At 42.3% G+C, this 17164-nt stretch overlaps 2 protein-coding genes across 2 annotated transcripts in view; both read left to right on the top strand.

Annotated features, from left to right (window-relative positions):
- Positions 1 to 2570, top strand: part of tpt1 (tumor protein, translationally-controlled 1) — a 224401-nt gene extending 221831 nt beyond the window's left edge. The window contains exon 6 of the mRNA XM_078409385.1: positions 2560 to 2570. Within this exon, the coding sequence (XP_078265511.1) occupies positions 2560 to 2562 (3 nt within the window). The 3' untranslated portion in view covers positions 2563 to 2570. The remainder of the gene's footprint in view (positions 1 to 2559) is intronic.
- tsc22d1 (TSC22 domain family, member 1) overlaps positions 1 to 17164 on the top strand; it is a 154914-nt gene that overhangs the window by 17569 nt on the left and 120181 nt on the right. The gene's annotated exons all lie outside the window — the stretch shown is intronic.

Below are 17164 nucleotides of genomic sequence, written 5' to 3'. Positions count from 1 at the left end.
ACTTTCCACCTCCTCTGGTCTAATGTGAACAATCCTGGTTGTTTCAGTCTTCCACTGTTCCAGTATCTCACTCCTGTAAATCTTCTCTGCATCCTCTCCAAGCCTATCACATCCTTCATAACATTTGTTGACAAAAATGGAAGAAATATGAAAACATTAGAAATAAGAGCAGGATTAGGTTCTATGATCCCTTGAGGTTGTTCTGCCATTCAGTAAAAACACAGTATTTAGTTTAGTTTAGACTTAGTGCGGAAACAGGTCCTTTGGCCTACCGTGTCCGCACAAACTAGCAATCCTCGCACATTAACTCTAGCTTACACACACTAGGGACAATTTTACATTTTATACCAAGCCGATTAACCTACGTCTTTGGAGTGTGGGAGGAAACGAAGATTACTGAGAAAACCCACGCAGGTCACGGGGTAAACGTACAAACTCCGTACAGACAAGCACCCATAGTCAGGATTGAACCTGGGTCTCTGGAGGTGTAAGGCAGTAGCTCTACCGCTACGCCACCGTTCTGTCCAACTTGGCCTCAACTCTACTTCACTGCGTCGTTTCTACCTTTTAATATCCTCTAAAGATCTAAAATCTATTTCAGCTTGAATTTGTGGCTGGACCAGTGCTGTATAGACATTAGTTTGTGCACTCTATCTTTATATATGAAGCCTGGTGTATGGAATGATTTTAAATTTGTTTCTCAGCCCGCTGTCTTCAAACATTTGTACATGGGTAGATCCAGGTTGCTTTCCTCTTGCAACACTTCCTAGAATTCTGCCTTAATTATATTGACTCTCATCATTATTCTTGTCAGAAAGTATCATTTTGAGTTTTTCTAGATTTAATCTGCCACAGATTGCTAATCCCTGTGTTCTGTTGATTTCTATCAATGTCCTCCTCTATGAGTTGATTTTCATAGCCATAGAGTGATACAGTGTGGAAACAGGCCCTTTGGCCCAACTCGCCCACACTGGCCAACAATGTCCCAGCTACACTAGTCCCACTTGCCTGCGCTTGGTCCATATCCCTCCAAACCTGTCCTATCCATGTACCTGTTTCTTAAACGATGGGATAGTCCCAGCCTCAATTACCTCCTCTGGCAGCTTGTTCCATACACCCTTTGTGTGAAAAAGTTACCCCTTGGATTCCTTTAAAATCTTTTCCCCTTCACCTTGAACCTATGTCTTTGATTCCCTTACTCTGGGCAAGAGACCCTGGGCATCTACCCGATCTATTCCTCTCATGATTTTACACACCTCTAGAAGATCACCCCCCATCCTCCTGCGCTCCAAGGAATAGAGACCCAGCCTAATCAACCTCTCCCTATAGCTCACACCCTCTAGTCCTGGCAACATCCTCGTAAATCTTTTCTGAACCCTTTCGAGCTTGACAATATCTTTCCTATAACATGGTGCCCAGAACTGAACACAATATTCTAAATGAGGTCTCACCAAAAGTCTTATACAACTGCAACATAACCTCCCAACTTCTATACTCAATACTAACTGATGAAGGCCAATGTGCCAAAAGCCCTTTTGACCACCTTATCTACCTGTGACTCGACCTTCAAGGAACCATGCACCTGTACTCCTAGATCCCTCTGCTCTACAACACTACCCAGAGGCCTACCATTTACTGTGTAGGTCCTGCCCTTGTTGGACATCCCAAAATGCAACACCTCTCACTTCTCTGTATTAAATTCCATCAACCATTCATTCGCCCACCTGGCCTATCGATTTAGATCCTGCTGCAATCTTTCACAATCATCTTCACTATCTAAAAAACCACTAACTTTTGTACCATCAGCAAACTTGCTAATCTTGCCCTGTATGTTCTCATCCAAATCATTGATGCAGATGACAAACCGTAATGGACCCAGCACCGAACCCTGAGGCACACCACTTGTCACAGGCCGAGAAGCAGCCTTCCACCATCACCCTCTGCTTCCTTCCATGGAACCAATTTGCTTTCCATTCAGCTATCTCTCCTTGGAACCCATGCGATCTAACCTTCCAGAGCAGCCTACCTTGCGGAACCTTGTCGAACGCCTTACTGAAATCCAGGTACATAAAATCTACAGCTCTGCCCTCATCAGCCTTTTTGATCACGTCTTCAAAAAAATCAATTAGATTTGTGAGACAAGTACAAATCCATGCTGACTATCCCTAATCAGCCCTTGTCCATCCAAATGCCTGTATAATCTATTCCTCAGAATACTCTCCAGTAATTTAGCAACTACAGATGTTAAGCTCATTGACATATAATTCCCAGCATTTTCCCTGCAGCCCTTCTTGAAAAGAGGCACAACATTTGCCACCCTCCAGTTTTCTGGCACTTCTCCTGTATTTAAGGACGACCTGTAAATTTCAACCAGGGCTCCCGCAATTTCCTCTCGAGTTTCCCGCAATATCCTCGGATATATCTGATCAGGCCCTGGCGATTTGTCTACCTTCAAACACGACAGTACCTTCAGTCTTTCTTCGACGGTAACCCTGACTGCTCTCAAGACACTTCTAGTGACTGCTCCAATTTCCCCCGTCCTACTGTCTTTCTCCTCAGTAAATCTGCTATGGTTCCACACAGAGGTAACCACTTTGATTCCTGAGAGGTCTCACTCTCTCTATAGTTACCTTTTCCCCTTTATGTATTTATAAAAACCTTTTGGGATTGTCCTAATGCTACCCGCCAGAGCCATCTACTGGCCCTGTTTTGCCCTTCTGATTTCCTTTTTTAGTTTACTCTTTAGTTCCTGAAACTCCTCCAGGGATGCACTTGATCCCAGTTTCTTATACCTGTCCCATGCATTCTTCTTGTTTTTGACTAACGTCTCAATTTCCCTCGTCAGCCAAGCTTCCTTACGTTTGCCTGCTTTGCCCTTCACTCTAACAGGGACATACACATCCTGAGCTTTCTTCAGTACACTTTTAAAAACATCCCACTTGGCTGATGTTCCTTTCTCCTCAAATAACCTGCTCCAGTCAATTTGAGTGAGACCATCTCTCATACCCTGAAAGTTGGCCTTACCCCAGTTGAGCATTTAATGCATGGACCCTCTCCGTCGCTATCCATAACTATCTTAAACCTAATCGAGCTGTGGTCACTGGTCCCAAAAGGCTCCTCCACACACACTTCATTAACTTACCCTTCCCAATTTCCCAATACTAGATCCAGGGTTAATCTTAAATTTATTCTTATCTGTCTGAAAGTAAAAAAATTAAATTGTAAGTTTAAAATTTTAAGACCATTCTGCCTTTGCTAAATGCTGTCCCTGCCTCTGCAGTTTATACAATCCACCATCGCTGTTGCTACCAAGGAGTGGAAGCTCAACTCTCATCAGTCTTGCATTCTTTTCTGTTTCTTCTTTATAGTTGAAATAAATTCATCATTAATCATGATGACCAATTCTTCCCATTTTACGTTACCACACCACCATCCCCACCCACATGCCACAACTTTAATAGCATCTTCTAGGTATCCGGTCTAATGGCCTTGGAGCCATTAACTAGGTCCTGCCCTAGTACTGGGTATTTTATCTACTTGGCAAGCTAAATTTCTGCCTGAAATGTATTCTGTGTATTCCATGTGCACAGTTTATGCAATGTTTTTGTTTGAGGTTGCAAGCCCTAATGTGTCTTTTGGCCTCAATGTTTCATGCCCATTGCTTATTTATTTCCCTAGTAGATAGATAGAGATATACGGCTTGGAAGCAGGCCCTTTGGCCCACCACCCATTTCCACTAATTCTACACTAATCTATTCCAACTTTATTTCCTTAATATTGTTGTTAATTCCCCCAAGATTCCACTACTCACCTGCGCACCAGAGGGAACTTACAGCGGCTAATTAACCTACAAACCCACATCTTTGGGATGAAGGGGAAATCTGGAGCACCCCAAGGAAACCCACATGGTCACGGAGAACATCCAAACTCCACACAGACAGTATCCGAGATTAGGATTGAACTTGGGTTCCTGGTGTTATGAGGCAGTGGATCAACAAGTTGCACCACAGTGCCATCCTATTAATCATTTAATGATCAATTACTTTATAGTTTTGCTATTTACACATGTTTCTATTACTCTGCTACATTCCCTTGTTTTTGGAACTGTTTTTGAACTACTTTTTGGACATGGCACTTCACCCCTACCCTAATAAGAAATTCAAAGCCTTTGTGATCATACTATTTTTTGATGATAGACTTGTCCAATATCGATGCAAGTGACCCATGAAACGAACGCACTCGTTGCCACATTACAATTTTGTGACGTTTTCACCTCCCAAATCTTTCAAAGTGTTGTTACTTTTGGGTTAGATGGTAAAAGATGATAGCAGCCTTGAGATCTACTTGCTTAGGCTACAAAGGTAGACACTTGTACACCTCAGCTTCAATCCCTGAAGCCAACTACTTGCTTCTTGTAGATTATGGGGCTGCCAGTTAGGAAACATTTCTACAAAACACACATCAATAAATAAAGTACAGCATAGCTGCAGCATTTCCCCAGCTGGCTAGCTATGACCCACTGACAGTTTGAACTGTTATGTCAGCAAATTAGTCTTGCAGAACAAACAGGTGACCGATACATCTGTCAGCATTGCCAACATTTGCCTTTATTTCTTATGGAATTGCGCAACACAGCTGCATAATATTACCACTCTACTGTACGTACTGTACCAAAAGATGTTAATAGCTGCTCTTGATCAATGTAAAGTCCACCCTGACTGTTAGTGTTAGATTGATGTATAGAGCCCTTCGAAAAATCACATTTGCCAAGGTTGGTGCTACATTTATCTCTCTCCTTCCATCCAAAATGCAATCATTGGAAACTTGAACTGAAATTTAAGGTTTATTTTTTGTCGCTCTATTGTTCCCCAAGTGTTATCCTTGAGTGACTTCACATCTTGAGGGCTACCATGTCACGTACTTTAAACTAGCTTGGTCATAATTTATTTGCGATGCTCTGGGTGATAGAGTAGCTAGATTATTAGAAGCTCAGTTTGGGATTAATTGCAAAACCAAAATTGTATAAATTCTGCCATGCATGCACAAAGGATTTATTGGTGAAATTAGTCATGACCTCCTTGTGATTTTTGTTCTGGCTGTAGTCTTAAAGAAACAAGTTTGAGCATCCTAGTGCTAATATCATAAAATATCATATGCAGTTTAAATTTTTATGACTCGATGGATTTTCTGTTTTTATTTAGCTAAAGTAGTGATTGCCAGAAGCAAGAGATTTTAGTTAAAATTAATGCGTCAGCTGTTTATTACTTTGCATTGAAACATGGGAAGGCACTTAATGTTCAGAAATACGAGTCCAAGACAGAAATGAACCCACAGATGATATTATACTGTTGAGGGTATTAAATGTAAACAAATTGTATATTTTAATGTCCTTTGTATTCCCTAACAGAGTTGCCTGTGTATACATATATGTATTTTGAAGTTTTGGTTCCTTTTGCAATAACATTTATAAGGCATGAAGATTTTACTTTGTTGGACTTCATTTTTTAAATTTGGTTTCCTATGAAATCAACTTCCCTCAACGTTCTAGATAATAACCCACAATAATCTTTCCTAAGAACTTGTCACTGTTTCCAATAAATGTTATGAATTTGTACTTTCGTAACGCACTTTAATGTTAACAGCATATTGTTGGTTTAATGTTTTTGAAATAATTTGTGCCTATTTCCTAAACCAATTTTTTATACACTGTATTTCTGAGCCCCTCAGGCCTACATTTTACAGATTGAGACCAAGGAGACAATATTGAATACTTGCATGTTGCTGATATTAACAAAGGAAATATTTCATAGAGGTTGTGATCAGTACCCAGTTGTCCAAAAATAATTTTGGTAATTTGCTCAAGTCATAAATATCTGAACGCGGATTTGTGGCATTATTTAAAGGAGGCCTCCTGGCCCGTTTGGTCTTTGCCGACTCCCAACTGAATTTCATTAGTCTTATTTTCTCATTTTCCTATATCCCAGCAATTTATTGAGTCTCATAACCATAAATTTCCCAATGATTCTTTCGCCACATACCTATTCTAAGGGGGTAATTTAATTGCTATTTAATCTGTCAGGATGTCTTTGGTATGTGGGAGAAAACCAGAGCACCTGGGAAAAATCTATGTAGTCATAATTAGAATGTACAAACTCCACATCGACAGCCTGGGGCCAGGATTGGACCTGAGGACCTGAGATGGGTGCACGCTATCAACAATCTCAAGACCAATTTGGCAAGGACCAAATGTAGCCTTTATTCCAGTGACATGTTTATAATTAACTAAGCTATACTGTGACTGAACCAGGTTGCTGCTTCATGCTGCTTGGTAATTGCTTGTCTGTTGGGGCCCTGAAATCACAGAGGATATTGAAATCAAGTATTAGAGAAACTTGGGTGACGTTTCGGGTCGAGACCCTTCTTCAGACTGAAGAAGGGTCTCGACCCGAAACGTCACCCATTCCTTCTCTCCCGAGATGCTGCCTGACCTGCTGAGTTACTCCAGCATTTTGTGAATAAATCGATTTGTACCAGCATCTGCAGTTATTTTCTTATATTAGAGAAACTTGTTGGGCTGAAGGCAGATAAATGTCCTGCACCTGGTGGTCTGCATCCATAGGTTTTAAAAGAACTGGCTTAGAATAGAGGGGTTCATTGGTTGAAAATTCTGGAGGGTACCAGAAGATTGGAAAACAGTCAACATGAATACCTTGTTCAGAATGGGAGGAAAATGATAGGTGTGAAGCTGTAGGCCAGTTAAGTTAATACCTATTGTCGGTAAGTTGCTGAGTTAATCAGGCAAATAACTATATCATTTAGGAAAGTTAAATATAATCAAATGTAGACTGATTTACAGGCTGGAGGGATATACCTCATGGAGTACCCCAGTGATCAGTTCTGGGCAATTAATTGTTTATTTATATTAATGAAATGTAAGGTTTCCAAATTTGCAAATGATGGAAAGGTAGCTGGAATACATGGAGGGCCATATTTAGAATGAGGCTGTGTTGAGCTGAAGTACTGTTTGAGGTGTCAGTGTAGAGGCTTTGGCTCAAGACTTCAGCAAGAGGGCTGAATAGAGGGTGATAGCAAGTTACGGTATGGTCTGTTGTATGTGTAATTCCTTCTTGGTCTTGGGACAGTAGAGATGGCAGGTAGGATAGTGGAATGCTCCTCTTACAGGATGTTGGAAGACTTTCAGCGTCATAGAGTGATACAGCGTAGAAACACAGCCGTTCTGCGCAACTTGTCCACACCGGCCAACATGTCCCTCCTACCCATGTACCAGTCCAACTGTTTTTTAAACATTGGGATAGTCCCTGCCTCAACTAGCTCCTCTGACACTTTGTTCCATGCACCTACCACCCTTTATGTGAAAAAGGTACCCTTCAGATTCCTATTAAATATTTTTCCCTTCACCTTAAACCTATGTCTTCTGGTTCTCGATTCACCTTCTCTGAAAAAGAGACTCTGTGCATCTAACTGATCTATTCCTCTCATGATTTTATATACCTCTATAGGATCGCCCCTCATTATCCTACGCTCCAAGGAGTACAGTCCCAGCCTACTCAACCTCTCCCGAAAGTTCAGACCCTCTAGTCCTGGCAACATTGTTGTAAATCTTCTCTGTACCCTTTCCAGCTTGACATCTTTCCCATAACATGGTGCCCAGAACTGAACACAATACACTAAATGTGGCCTCACCAACATCTCATAGAGCTGCAACATGACTTCCCAACTTCTGTACTGAATACTCTGACTGATGAAGGCCAATGTGCCAAAAGCCATTTTGACCACCCGATCTACCTGCAACTGCACCCTCGAGGAACCATGCACCTGCACTTGTAGATCCCTCTGCTCTACAACATTCTCCAGAGCCCTACTATTCACTGTATAGGCCTTGCCCATGTTAGACTTCCCAAAATGCAACACCTCACATTTCTCTGTTAAATTCCATCAACCATTATTCAGCCCATCTGGCCAATTGATTAAGATTCCGCTGCAATTTTTCACAACCATCTTCACTATCTGCTAAACCACCCAGTTTTGTATCATTTGCAAACTTGTTAATCTTGCCATGTATGTTCTCATCCAAATCCCTGAGGACTACATTGCAGGAAGTGAATTCTGCTTCAGCTCCTTACAGATCACGTTAAGGAAGTGGAGCTGCAGCTGGATGATCTCAGGATTATCTGTGGGGTGTGGGAGCAGCATAGATAGGAGCATGAATCTCAAAAAAGTTAGCAGGCCTGTCCAATATGTTGTTGAGAAGGCAAATTATAGTGAATGGTTTGGAATTTAAGGATAGGGAGTTTTTGTTACAGTTGTACAGGATGTTGGAATACTGTGTGCATATTTGTTCCAATAGTCTAGAAAAGATGATTATGTAGCATTGGAGGCAGTCCAAAGACGATTCACCAGGCTAATTCCTGGGATTAGAGGGTTGTCCTATCAAGAGAGATGAAATAGTTTGGGTCTGATTTCCATGGAGTTCAGAAGAACTTATTTAAACTTAGATCCTATGGGGGTTTAACTGGGGAAATGTTGTGATGAGGGGTTTGGAGACCCACTCCCATTATTTTTTTGTTTTCCTTTTTGGATTATGTCACCTTTTGCATTTGCTCCCTTCAGAGACTAGCAATGCATCTGCTAGGCTGGATTTTAACATAGTCACAAAATATGAAAGTTTGCTGAGGCATATGCTACTAATAAACATATTCCCTTTATTTGTGACTGTGCAGTGCACATTCCACAGTCTATAAAATACAACTGGCTATACCTATATGTGATTTTATTTTCTTGTGCCAAAAATGTGCAGTGTAACTACTTTTAGGAGTAGCAGTAGCCTTTGCAATGAGGACAGAAGATTTAAAAAATAATATGCGGCAGTTTCAATGTGATTCTTCATCTGGAAAGTAAAGTTGCTGCTCGGACATTTACTCAAATCTTGCAGATGTTTTGCTAAGGAAGTTGGGTTAAAATTGTTTCTTCCTTAGCCCCACCTCATTCCCGGCAACTTGTGATTCTCCTGCCACTTGCATTTAATTTGTTACTGTAAATTATCCCTGTGCAATGTGCCAGCACTTCTTTGGGAAGTACCTGGCAGAAACTTGTGCAGTAATGGGGAGCACTTTCAAAATCGACTCCCTATTAAGATAGAACCTGGGTCTGCTACCACCTTTACCACCTTGCTTTCATTCTCATTTGACTATTTTCTTTTAAGATTATGAATTATGATGGGTGTGGAGCAAAAATGATGGTAATCCACCTCCATCTCACTTGGATTGTGATGCTTCCCATGCCAGCTTGGATTGAAGAGGTGGATGGAGTATTTGGCCAAGTCAATATTCACAGTTACGCCAAATAGAAACTGCACATCAGGAACCTAAATGGAGCTTCTGGATAATTATTCCAAGCTGAGACTTCTCTTGAGCCTGGTCTATCAAGTTGTCACCAAGCTAATGAACACCACAGCTAGAATCGGGCATTGGATCTTGCTAATTTTCTGGGGTTGTATGCAATATATTGTGCTTATCTGCCAATCTGGTAGAGAAAACAGATCTGAAATTTAATTTTGCGAGTCATTGATTTCAATTTAGTTATGTTGACATTGTGAGTAATTTGAGGAATGTAGGTAGGCAAGGTAATAGCTTCTCACAAGTCCACCATTCATTTAATGGTGCATGGTAACTTGATCCATCTACTAATGTCAAAGGCAGACACAAATAAAATGCCAATTCTGCATACCTATTTTCCTTCTCGGCATGGAGATGAACTGTGGCATGTGATGCCTGAGATCTGCAAGAGCCTTGAATTTTAATTACATTTTCTGAAGTTCAACAATGTTACTGATGCCTGATGCGTTGACTTCAATTTTGCAACATTGGCTAAAGCTACTCCTCTCAGATTCTGTGTAATCTTTATGTTCATAAAACTTTGTTGCCTTTGAGATTAAGATTTCATGGGAATGGTATCAGTAATCTTTTGGGTGGGTTTTAAATTTTATTTGACAAGAAATGCAGAATGAAATTAGAAATCACATACTACCAATAATAGGCTACTTTGTATAAAACAATCCTGTTACTTTCCTGTCATTTCAATGTTAAGATACTTGGCAGTGACATACTTCCTGAAAGTATAATTCCGTTGTAGAGCCATCAAGCATTGGCTACTCATTGCTAATGGATATGGATGCATTCATGACTATTGGTTGGAGTGGCCACAGTACAATCCTTTTGGATACAAAATTCCTTCATTGTGTGACTTTTCATTCTTCTAAATGGATCGCAGCTCAAAACTGGGCATTAGCCATCAACCTTAGGATTAGACAAAATGCTGAGTAACTCGGCGGGACAGGCAGCATCTCTGGAGAGAAGGAATATGTGACATTTTGGGTTGCGCTGAGTTACTCCAGCATTTTGTGTCTATCTTCGATTTAAACCAGCAACCAGGACCAAGACACAATTGCTTCTTGCTTCTAACTCGGGGTGGGGGTTCAGGAGAGAATGAACGGATGCTATGAGATGAGTCTGGTTAGAGAGTGGGAATGAAAGGAATGCAAATGGTTTGATATTCAGGGTTGTAGCATGTTCCCAGCCTGTGCTAATGAGGAAAGAAAAACACAACAATTAAAAACAACATGATTGGCTGATCCAGATATCAAAAACGTGCATGATCTGAATTTATAGAATTACTCCAAGTCTAGAAGGAAGATAAGGTTGGAGGTTGTGTTAGGCCTCATTGTAAAGGTAGAGGAGGCCATGGACAGAAGCGTAAGAATGGGATGGGGAATTAAAGTGCCAGAAGCGGGAAGCTCTATCTCCTCTGCGGACTGCACACAGGTGCTTTTTAAATCATCACCCGATCTGTATTTAGTTTATCAGTGCACAGGAAACCCTATTGTGAGTGCAGGATACTAGATGGGAAGACGTGCTACCTCTGGGAAGGACAGGGAGTCCCAAGATGGCAGGTGAAGAGTAAAATTATAGGTTTTGCATTGAATCATTTTGATGTACTGAATATTTAATGATGTTTGCTGAAGGAGAAAGGTTTTCTGGGATATTGGAGAAATCCCTTTTTGATCTTCAATAGCATCTTACAATCTATTATGCACACCTGAGCTGGCAGTTCCTTGAAAATATGTTCATGTGTTAGTCTAAATTTCGTGATCAAACCTGGATTTCTATCCATAACGGTCTAACAAAGAGCTGAGTTTCATGTCACAAAGGTAAGCTGATGTTTGAATAAGGTTCCAAGGTTTGCATTGCTGACTATAAAATGTACTGTTGCGTTTAACACATGCAGTGAATAGATAAATGGCACTTTTTTTTTCTTCTCGTAAATTGTTATTGGAATGTAGAGAACTATTTGACAGTTTAACTTTTGCATTTAGTCTTGTTTTGGAAAAGGTCAATATATTGTTTGTGTTGCTGAAAGATTAAAGCTGTGGTTTATATGTGTGGCTGACACTAGGATTAAGGTCAGATTGTACATTATGATATTCCAGAAAGCAAAATGCATAACTTGTATAATAGTTGAATTGGTGCTTCCTGGTTTAAAACAAACTTCTCGAGGAATTCAGCAGTTTGAGCAGCATCAAGGGCAGGGAAGGAATAAAAGACATTTCCGTTTGAGATGCTGCATCAGAACACTAGTAGTAATGTGGGGGCTTGACCCAAACATTGCAAATGTATCTCTTTCCCCTCGTCATGGATGCTGCTTGAGTTCCTCCTGAAGTTTTTCTCCTTTGCTCCAGATTCCAGCATTGAGTCTATTGTGTCTTCTGGTTAGTTTTGTCACTTTCCTCACGTATAATGGACATCCACTTTGTCCGTCTATATTTATCTGTGGTTTATGAATCATTTTTGTAGGAAACTAGATGACCCGTGGTCCTGTTGGGTCCCCGTTGTGACAACGGGGGCGGGCAAGGAGAGGAAAGGGGAGAGGGAGCCACTGGCCCCGGCCCCGGGTGGCAGTCAGCAGCAGGAGAGCGCCCGCAAGGCACTACCCCATGTTCGTCCTGCTGGCGGCCATCTTCTTTCACTTTCTCGCTGCAGCTGTGCTGCACCATGGGAGGAAGGTCGGGCGCGGGGCACGCTGGGATGGGCGGAGGTCCGCCCGGCGCTGCTGCGCACGCACACTGCCGCCGGGCCCGGAAACCCTTTCCCGTTGTGACGCCATATTAGATCAAAATGGCGATCTCATATATGACCCGTTGGGTTCCCTTTGTGACGTCGAACACGGATGTATTACTGTGCAGACGCGGCTGCCGGGCACGGCTAGTGGGAGCAATTCATTAAAGTTTAAAAAGTGAATATCTTTTAAAAATATAACAACAATTTGAACGAAACTTGCTACTGCACACAGCAGACCAATGGTGAGTAAGGTGCCCCTAAAATAGTTGCGCTATTGTGTACCATTTTGGCAGTGTTTCAGGGTGGACCCGTGGAGCCCAAATCTCTTCTGCATTGGTCTAGCCCCTTCCAACCTCCCCCTCCCCCCTTCCCCCTCCCCCCCCTCAACCCGGGCATTAGTCAGACCCCCCACATCACCCTTCCCTGCAAGAGATTAAAATATATTAATAGATATACCATATAACATTTTATATTTTTACATTATTACATTTTAAGTATTATTATAATAATATATCATTATGGACTACACCTCCCGGCGGGCAGCATGGCGGCGGGAGGCACACACAAGATGGCGGAGTGGGAGGAGAAGGAGGAGAGCGGCCACCATTTCATTTGGAATTGTCGACGACGCCGTCGGTTGAAGCGGGCGCTGGAGGAGACGCGGGAGGAGGAGGAGAAGAAGCTGCTATTACCCTGGACGTGTGTGTGCCTTGCTGCCCGATGGGGGTTGTAGTCTGGTGATGGTCTGGGGAGCTGAGGCCGGGTGGGAGTGTGGACTACACCTCCCGGCGGGCAGCGCGACAGTGGGGGCCACATACTAGATGACGGAGCGGGAGGAGGAGAGCGGCCACCATTGTTGTTTGAAGTGGGTGCTGGAGGAGACACGGGAGGAGGAGGAAAAGAACCTGCCCGCTGGGGGTTGTAGTTCGGTGATGGTCCGGGGCACTGGAGCCGGGCGGAAGCGGGGACTCGATGACGCTGTTGGTTGAAGCTGACGCTGGAGGAGACAGAGGGGAACTCGGACGGATCCCGCCTCCCTCTGAGCTCCCATTGGTCAGATCCCATTCCGTCCTCGACCCTCATTGGCTGGGTGGCTTTTGGGTTCCCATTGTGACGTCAAATGCGGCTGACGGCCAGGGTAATGGGAAAGGTGTTTTTTAAACTTTTAAATGTCAATAACTTAAAAAATATAACACCAATTGAATGAAACTTCCTCCAGCCCACCCCAGGACAATGGTGAGTAAAGTGGGCCTTTACAAAGTTTGAACCTTTGCTTTGTGCTACTGCTCTGGATGTCTACAAAAAGATAAACGGTCAAGAGATAAAGTGGCTATGTTATCAGAAGCTTATTTCAATGAGGTTTGGTGACTTCACTTGAACAATGAATTTATGGCATTTTTTAAATGTTAACTAAATATTAGATTCTGCACTCGTATGCTCCTGAAGTGGTATAATTTAGATCCTGGATGTACACCTTGGGGGAGATTGCTCTCCTTATTGACTGCAGTTTGTTTTTCCTTGTGTTATGATAAACCGACCTTGCTTTGTGTGCAATCAGTGTCCAATTAGAAGACTAAAAATGCATTTCACTACAACATTCTCTTTTTGAACCGAGGATAGACACAAAAAGGTGGAGTAACTCAGTGGGACAGGCAGCATCTCTGGTGAGAATGAAGCTGTCAGCAGTCTTGAGTAGAATATGATCTCACTGACGATATCAAATATGCATATGATACATTACATCCTGTCTGAACAGATAGCTTTGATGGATTGGTTTGGCTTTGCTGCTATGCTTTTATGTATCAGTATCTGTATTTTCCTTTGGAATGTGAAAGTCATACAGCAGGTCCTTTGGCCCACTGGGTCCATGCTGACCACCAAGCCACCATGTATGTTATGCTAAACATACACTAGCTTCATTTTATTCTCTCAACATTCCAATCAACTACCCCCAGATTCTACTAGTCACCTGCAACTGGACGCAATATGTTATGACCAACTGACTTTGGGATGTGGCAAGATATTGTAACACCAAGAAAAACCATATGGCCACAGGGAGAATGTGCAAGCTCCACACAGAGACAGCATTGCAAGTCAGGATTGAACGCAGGTCATTGGAACTGTGAGGCAGTGGCTCTCTGGACTGTGCCACTCTGCCACCACAAAGGAGAATAAATGTTGAAATAAAAGCATTAAAGTATGCTTGTAGAATGTAGCCTGTGTTATGGGATGGTCCTGTTGTTAGAAACCCTGTGATTTTCTGCAGCATGAATCCTGGTCAGAAATTGGCAACATTTGCTGTTTCTTTCCTATTCTGTGTTTATTTACATTTTTTCCCTCGCATAAATACTGCAAGATTTGAATTTTTATTTTATATCTCAATTATTATGAGTGATTTGTAAATTCCCTAAGGGCATAATTTTGTCACTTGAACTGCTGGAATGCAGGAGTAATCTGTGCAACCAATTATATTAGAGCGCCTTGAATAGTACTCAAACTTGCTTGAACTTACTCCTTCGAAATATTTGGTCTGGGATATTATTTTCAAGTTTGCCCTCACTGTTGCACACTGAAGAATCTGGACATGGTGGGAGCCCACTGTTGTATTCCATGGAGGATGCATTAAGACCTGGATTTCAGTTATTTACAATAAATGTGCAGACGTTGGTGGCTGAACTCCAACAGTTCCGATTCAAACTGTATACAAAAATCAGCAAGATCTAGATAAGGTGGTTAAATAGATTTGGTGCTCTGAATGTAGCGCTCTCTCGACCAGGCGGTTATTTTGCGGAGCACTTGCACTCTATCTTGAGCTTCTAGTTGCACATCATTTCAATTCCCTTCCTGTTCCCACTTCAATCTGTCTGTCGTCACTTTCTCCACGTGGGCCAAATGCAAGCTAGAAGAACAGCACCTCATATTCTACTTAGGGTTAGTCAGTAGCCCAATAAATTAAACATTGAATTTTACAACTTAAGGTTGCCCTCACCCCCGGTGTTCCCTTCCTGCTCTTTACCAGCCTGCTTAGGTTCTCTTTTGCTTCACCTTTTATCACCCATCATCACCTAGATTTATCAACCTCTCCCACTTGGTTCTATCTGCCGATCACCCACACACCAATTGATGTGGGTTTCATGCAGTCTTCCAAATACTAAAATCCATTGACCATTATCTTCCATTAAGCCAATATTTAATCCAAATTGCCACTTTCTTTACAGTCCCTTGACTCTTACCTTCGTCACTCAATGGAAGATTTGACAGGAGTGACCTATGTGAATTTATTTGCCTCAGTTGGTTGGGACACGTTGCTTCATTTGGAAGGAGACGAGCAATAAATCAATTGCGTCATGAATTGGACCTCATCTATTATTTGAATTTATCCAAAAGATGTTCCACATTTTTGTGGAGCCGCATTGCAAGAAACTCGTCGCAAAAAAAGTGCACACAAAGATTTACCTTGGAAAATGACATGTAGATTACAGTATTGAAATGGAGAAATATACCATCAGTTCATACAAACATACAATGTTCATCCTCAACATTGATGGTCTCCCAGTATCCACCTCACCTCACATCCGAAATCTTGGAATCATCCTTGATCAAACCCTCTCCTTCGACAAACACATCAAACACATCACAAAGACAGCCTTCTTCCACCTCAAAAACATTGCCCGTCTCCGTCCATCCCTCTCCTCCACAGCTGCAGAAACCCTCATCCACGCCTTCATCACCTCCCGTCTGGACTACTGCAACAGCCTCCTCTATGGCGCACCCTCAAAAATCATCAATAAACTTCAATACATTCAAAACTCCGCTGCCCGTCTACTCACACACACCTCGATCCGTGACCATATCACCCCCGTCCTTTATAAACTCCACTGGCTCCCCATCCCCCAGAGAATCCAGTACAAAATCCTCCTCATAACCTACAAAGCCCTCCATAACCTGGCCCCATCCTACCTGACCGACCTCCTCCACAGGCACACTCCCACCTGCACCCTCCGCTTTGCCGCTGCCAATCTCCTATCCCCCCACAACCGGACCAAACTCAGATCCTGGGGGGACAGGGCTTTCTCCATCGCTGCTCCCACCCTATGGAACTCACTACCCCAAACCGTTAGAGACTCCTCCACACTCACCATATTCAAAACATCGCTGAAGTCTCACCTGTTCAGTACTGCCTTCAACCACTGAAAGTCACCTCACCTTCTGTCTCCTTTCTCTGTTCATTTATTTATTTACTTATTTATCTATTTATTAATTTCCCTATGTTCTCAAAATCTCTGTAAAGCGTCTTTGAGTATATGAAAAGCGCTATATAAATAAAATGCATTATTATTATTATTATTATTATTATCAGTATGTAATGGTATTTAATAGAATACAATACAATACAATACAATATATCTTTATTGTCATTGTACCCAGGGGTACAACGAGATTGGGAATGCGCCTCCCATACGATGCAATAATGTAAGTAATTAACAGCAACCCAACGAAACGAAACAATTGTAACAGTTTTTAGACAGGGTAAAGTGCAAGTTGATCTATGCGTTGTGGCCATCCGGCTCAGCAGGACCGGTTCATAGCAGCTATGGCCCTGGGGATGAAGCTGTTCCTGAGTCTGGAGGTGCGGGCGTAGAAGGCCTTGTATCGTCTGCCCGATGGAAGGAGTTCGAACAGACTGTTGCAGGGGTGTGAAGAGTCTTTGTGGATGTTGGTGGCTTTTCTGAGCCATCGTGTGTTGTAGATGCCCTCCAAGTCTGGTAGCTGTGTTCCGATGGCCCTCTGAGTCTCTATTCATGAACAACATCTAGGCATCTTTTAAAATTATCAGAGTTTAAAAAGAAAATCTGTAGAACGGAAATAAAGTGAATGCTGGAAATAACTTGGATGTACGGCAGTATTTGTGGAGAGAGATTAACAACCAGTAGCTCACGTTTCCCCTTGTTACCGCCAGCAATCTTATAGATGTGCAGCAGGTGCTGTGTTTTGTATTGCACAGATCCAGTGTTTGTGTCTTTTTCTAA

Source organism: Rhinoraja longicauda, chromosome 12 (assembly GCF_053455715.1).
Source record: "Rhinoraja longicauda isolate Sanriku21f chromosome 12, sRhiLon1.1, whole genome shotgun sequence".
Taxonomy (NCBI): Eukaryota; Metazoa; Chordata; class Chondrichthyes; order Rajiformes; family Arhynchobatidae; genus Rhinoraja; species Rhinoraja longicauda.
The sequence above is the reverse complement of the archived record's forward strand: the minus strand, read 5'-3'. Positions and strand labels throughout refer to the sequence as shown.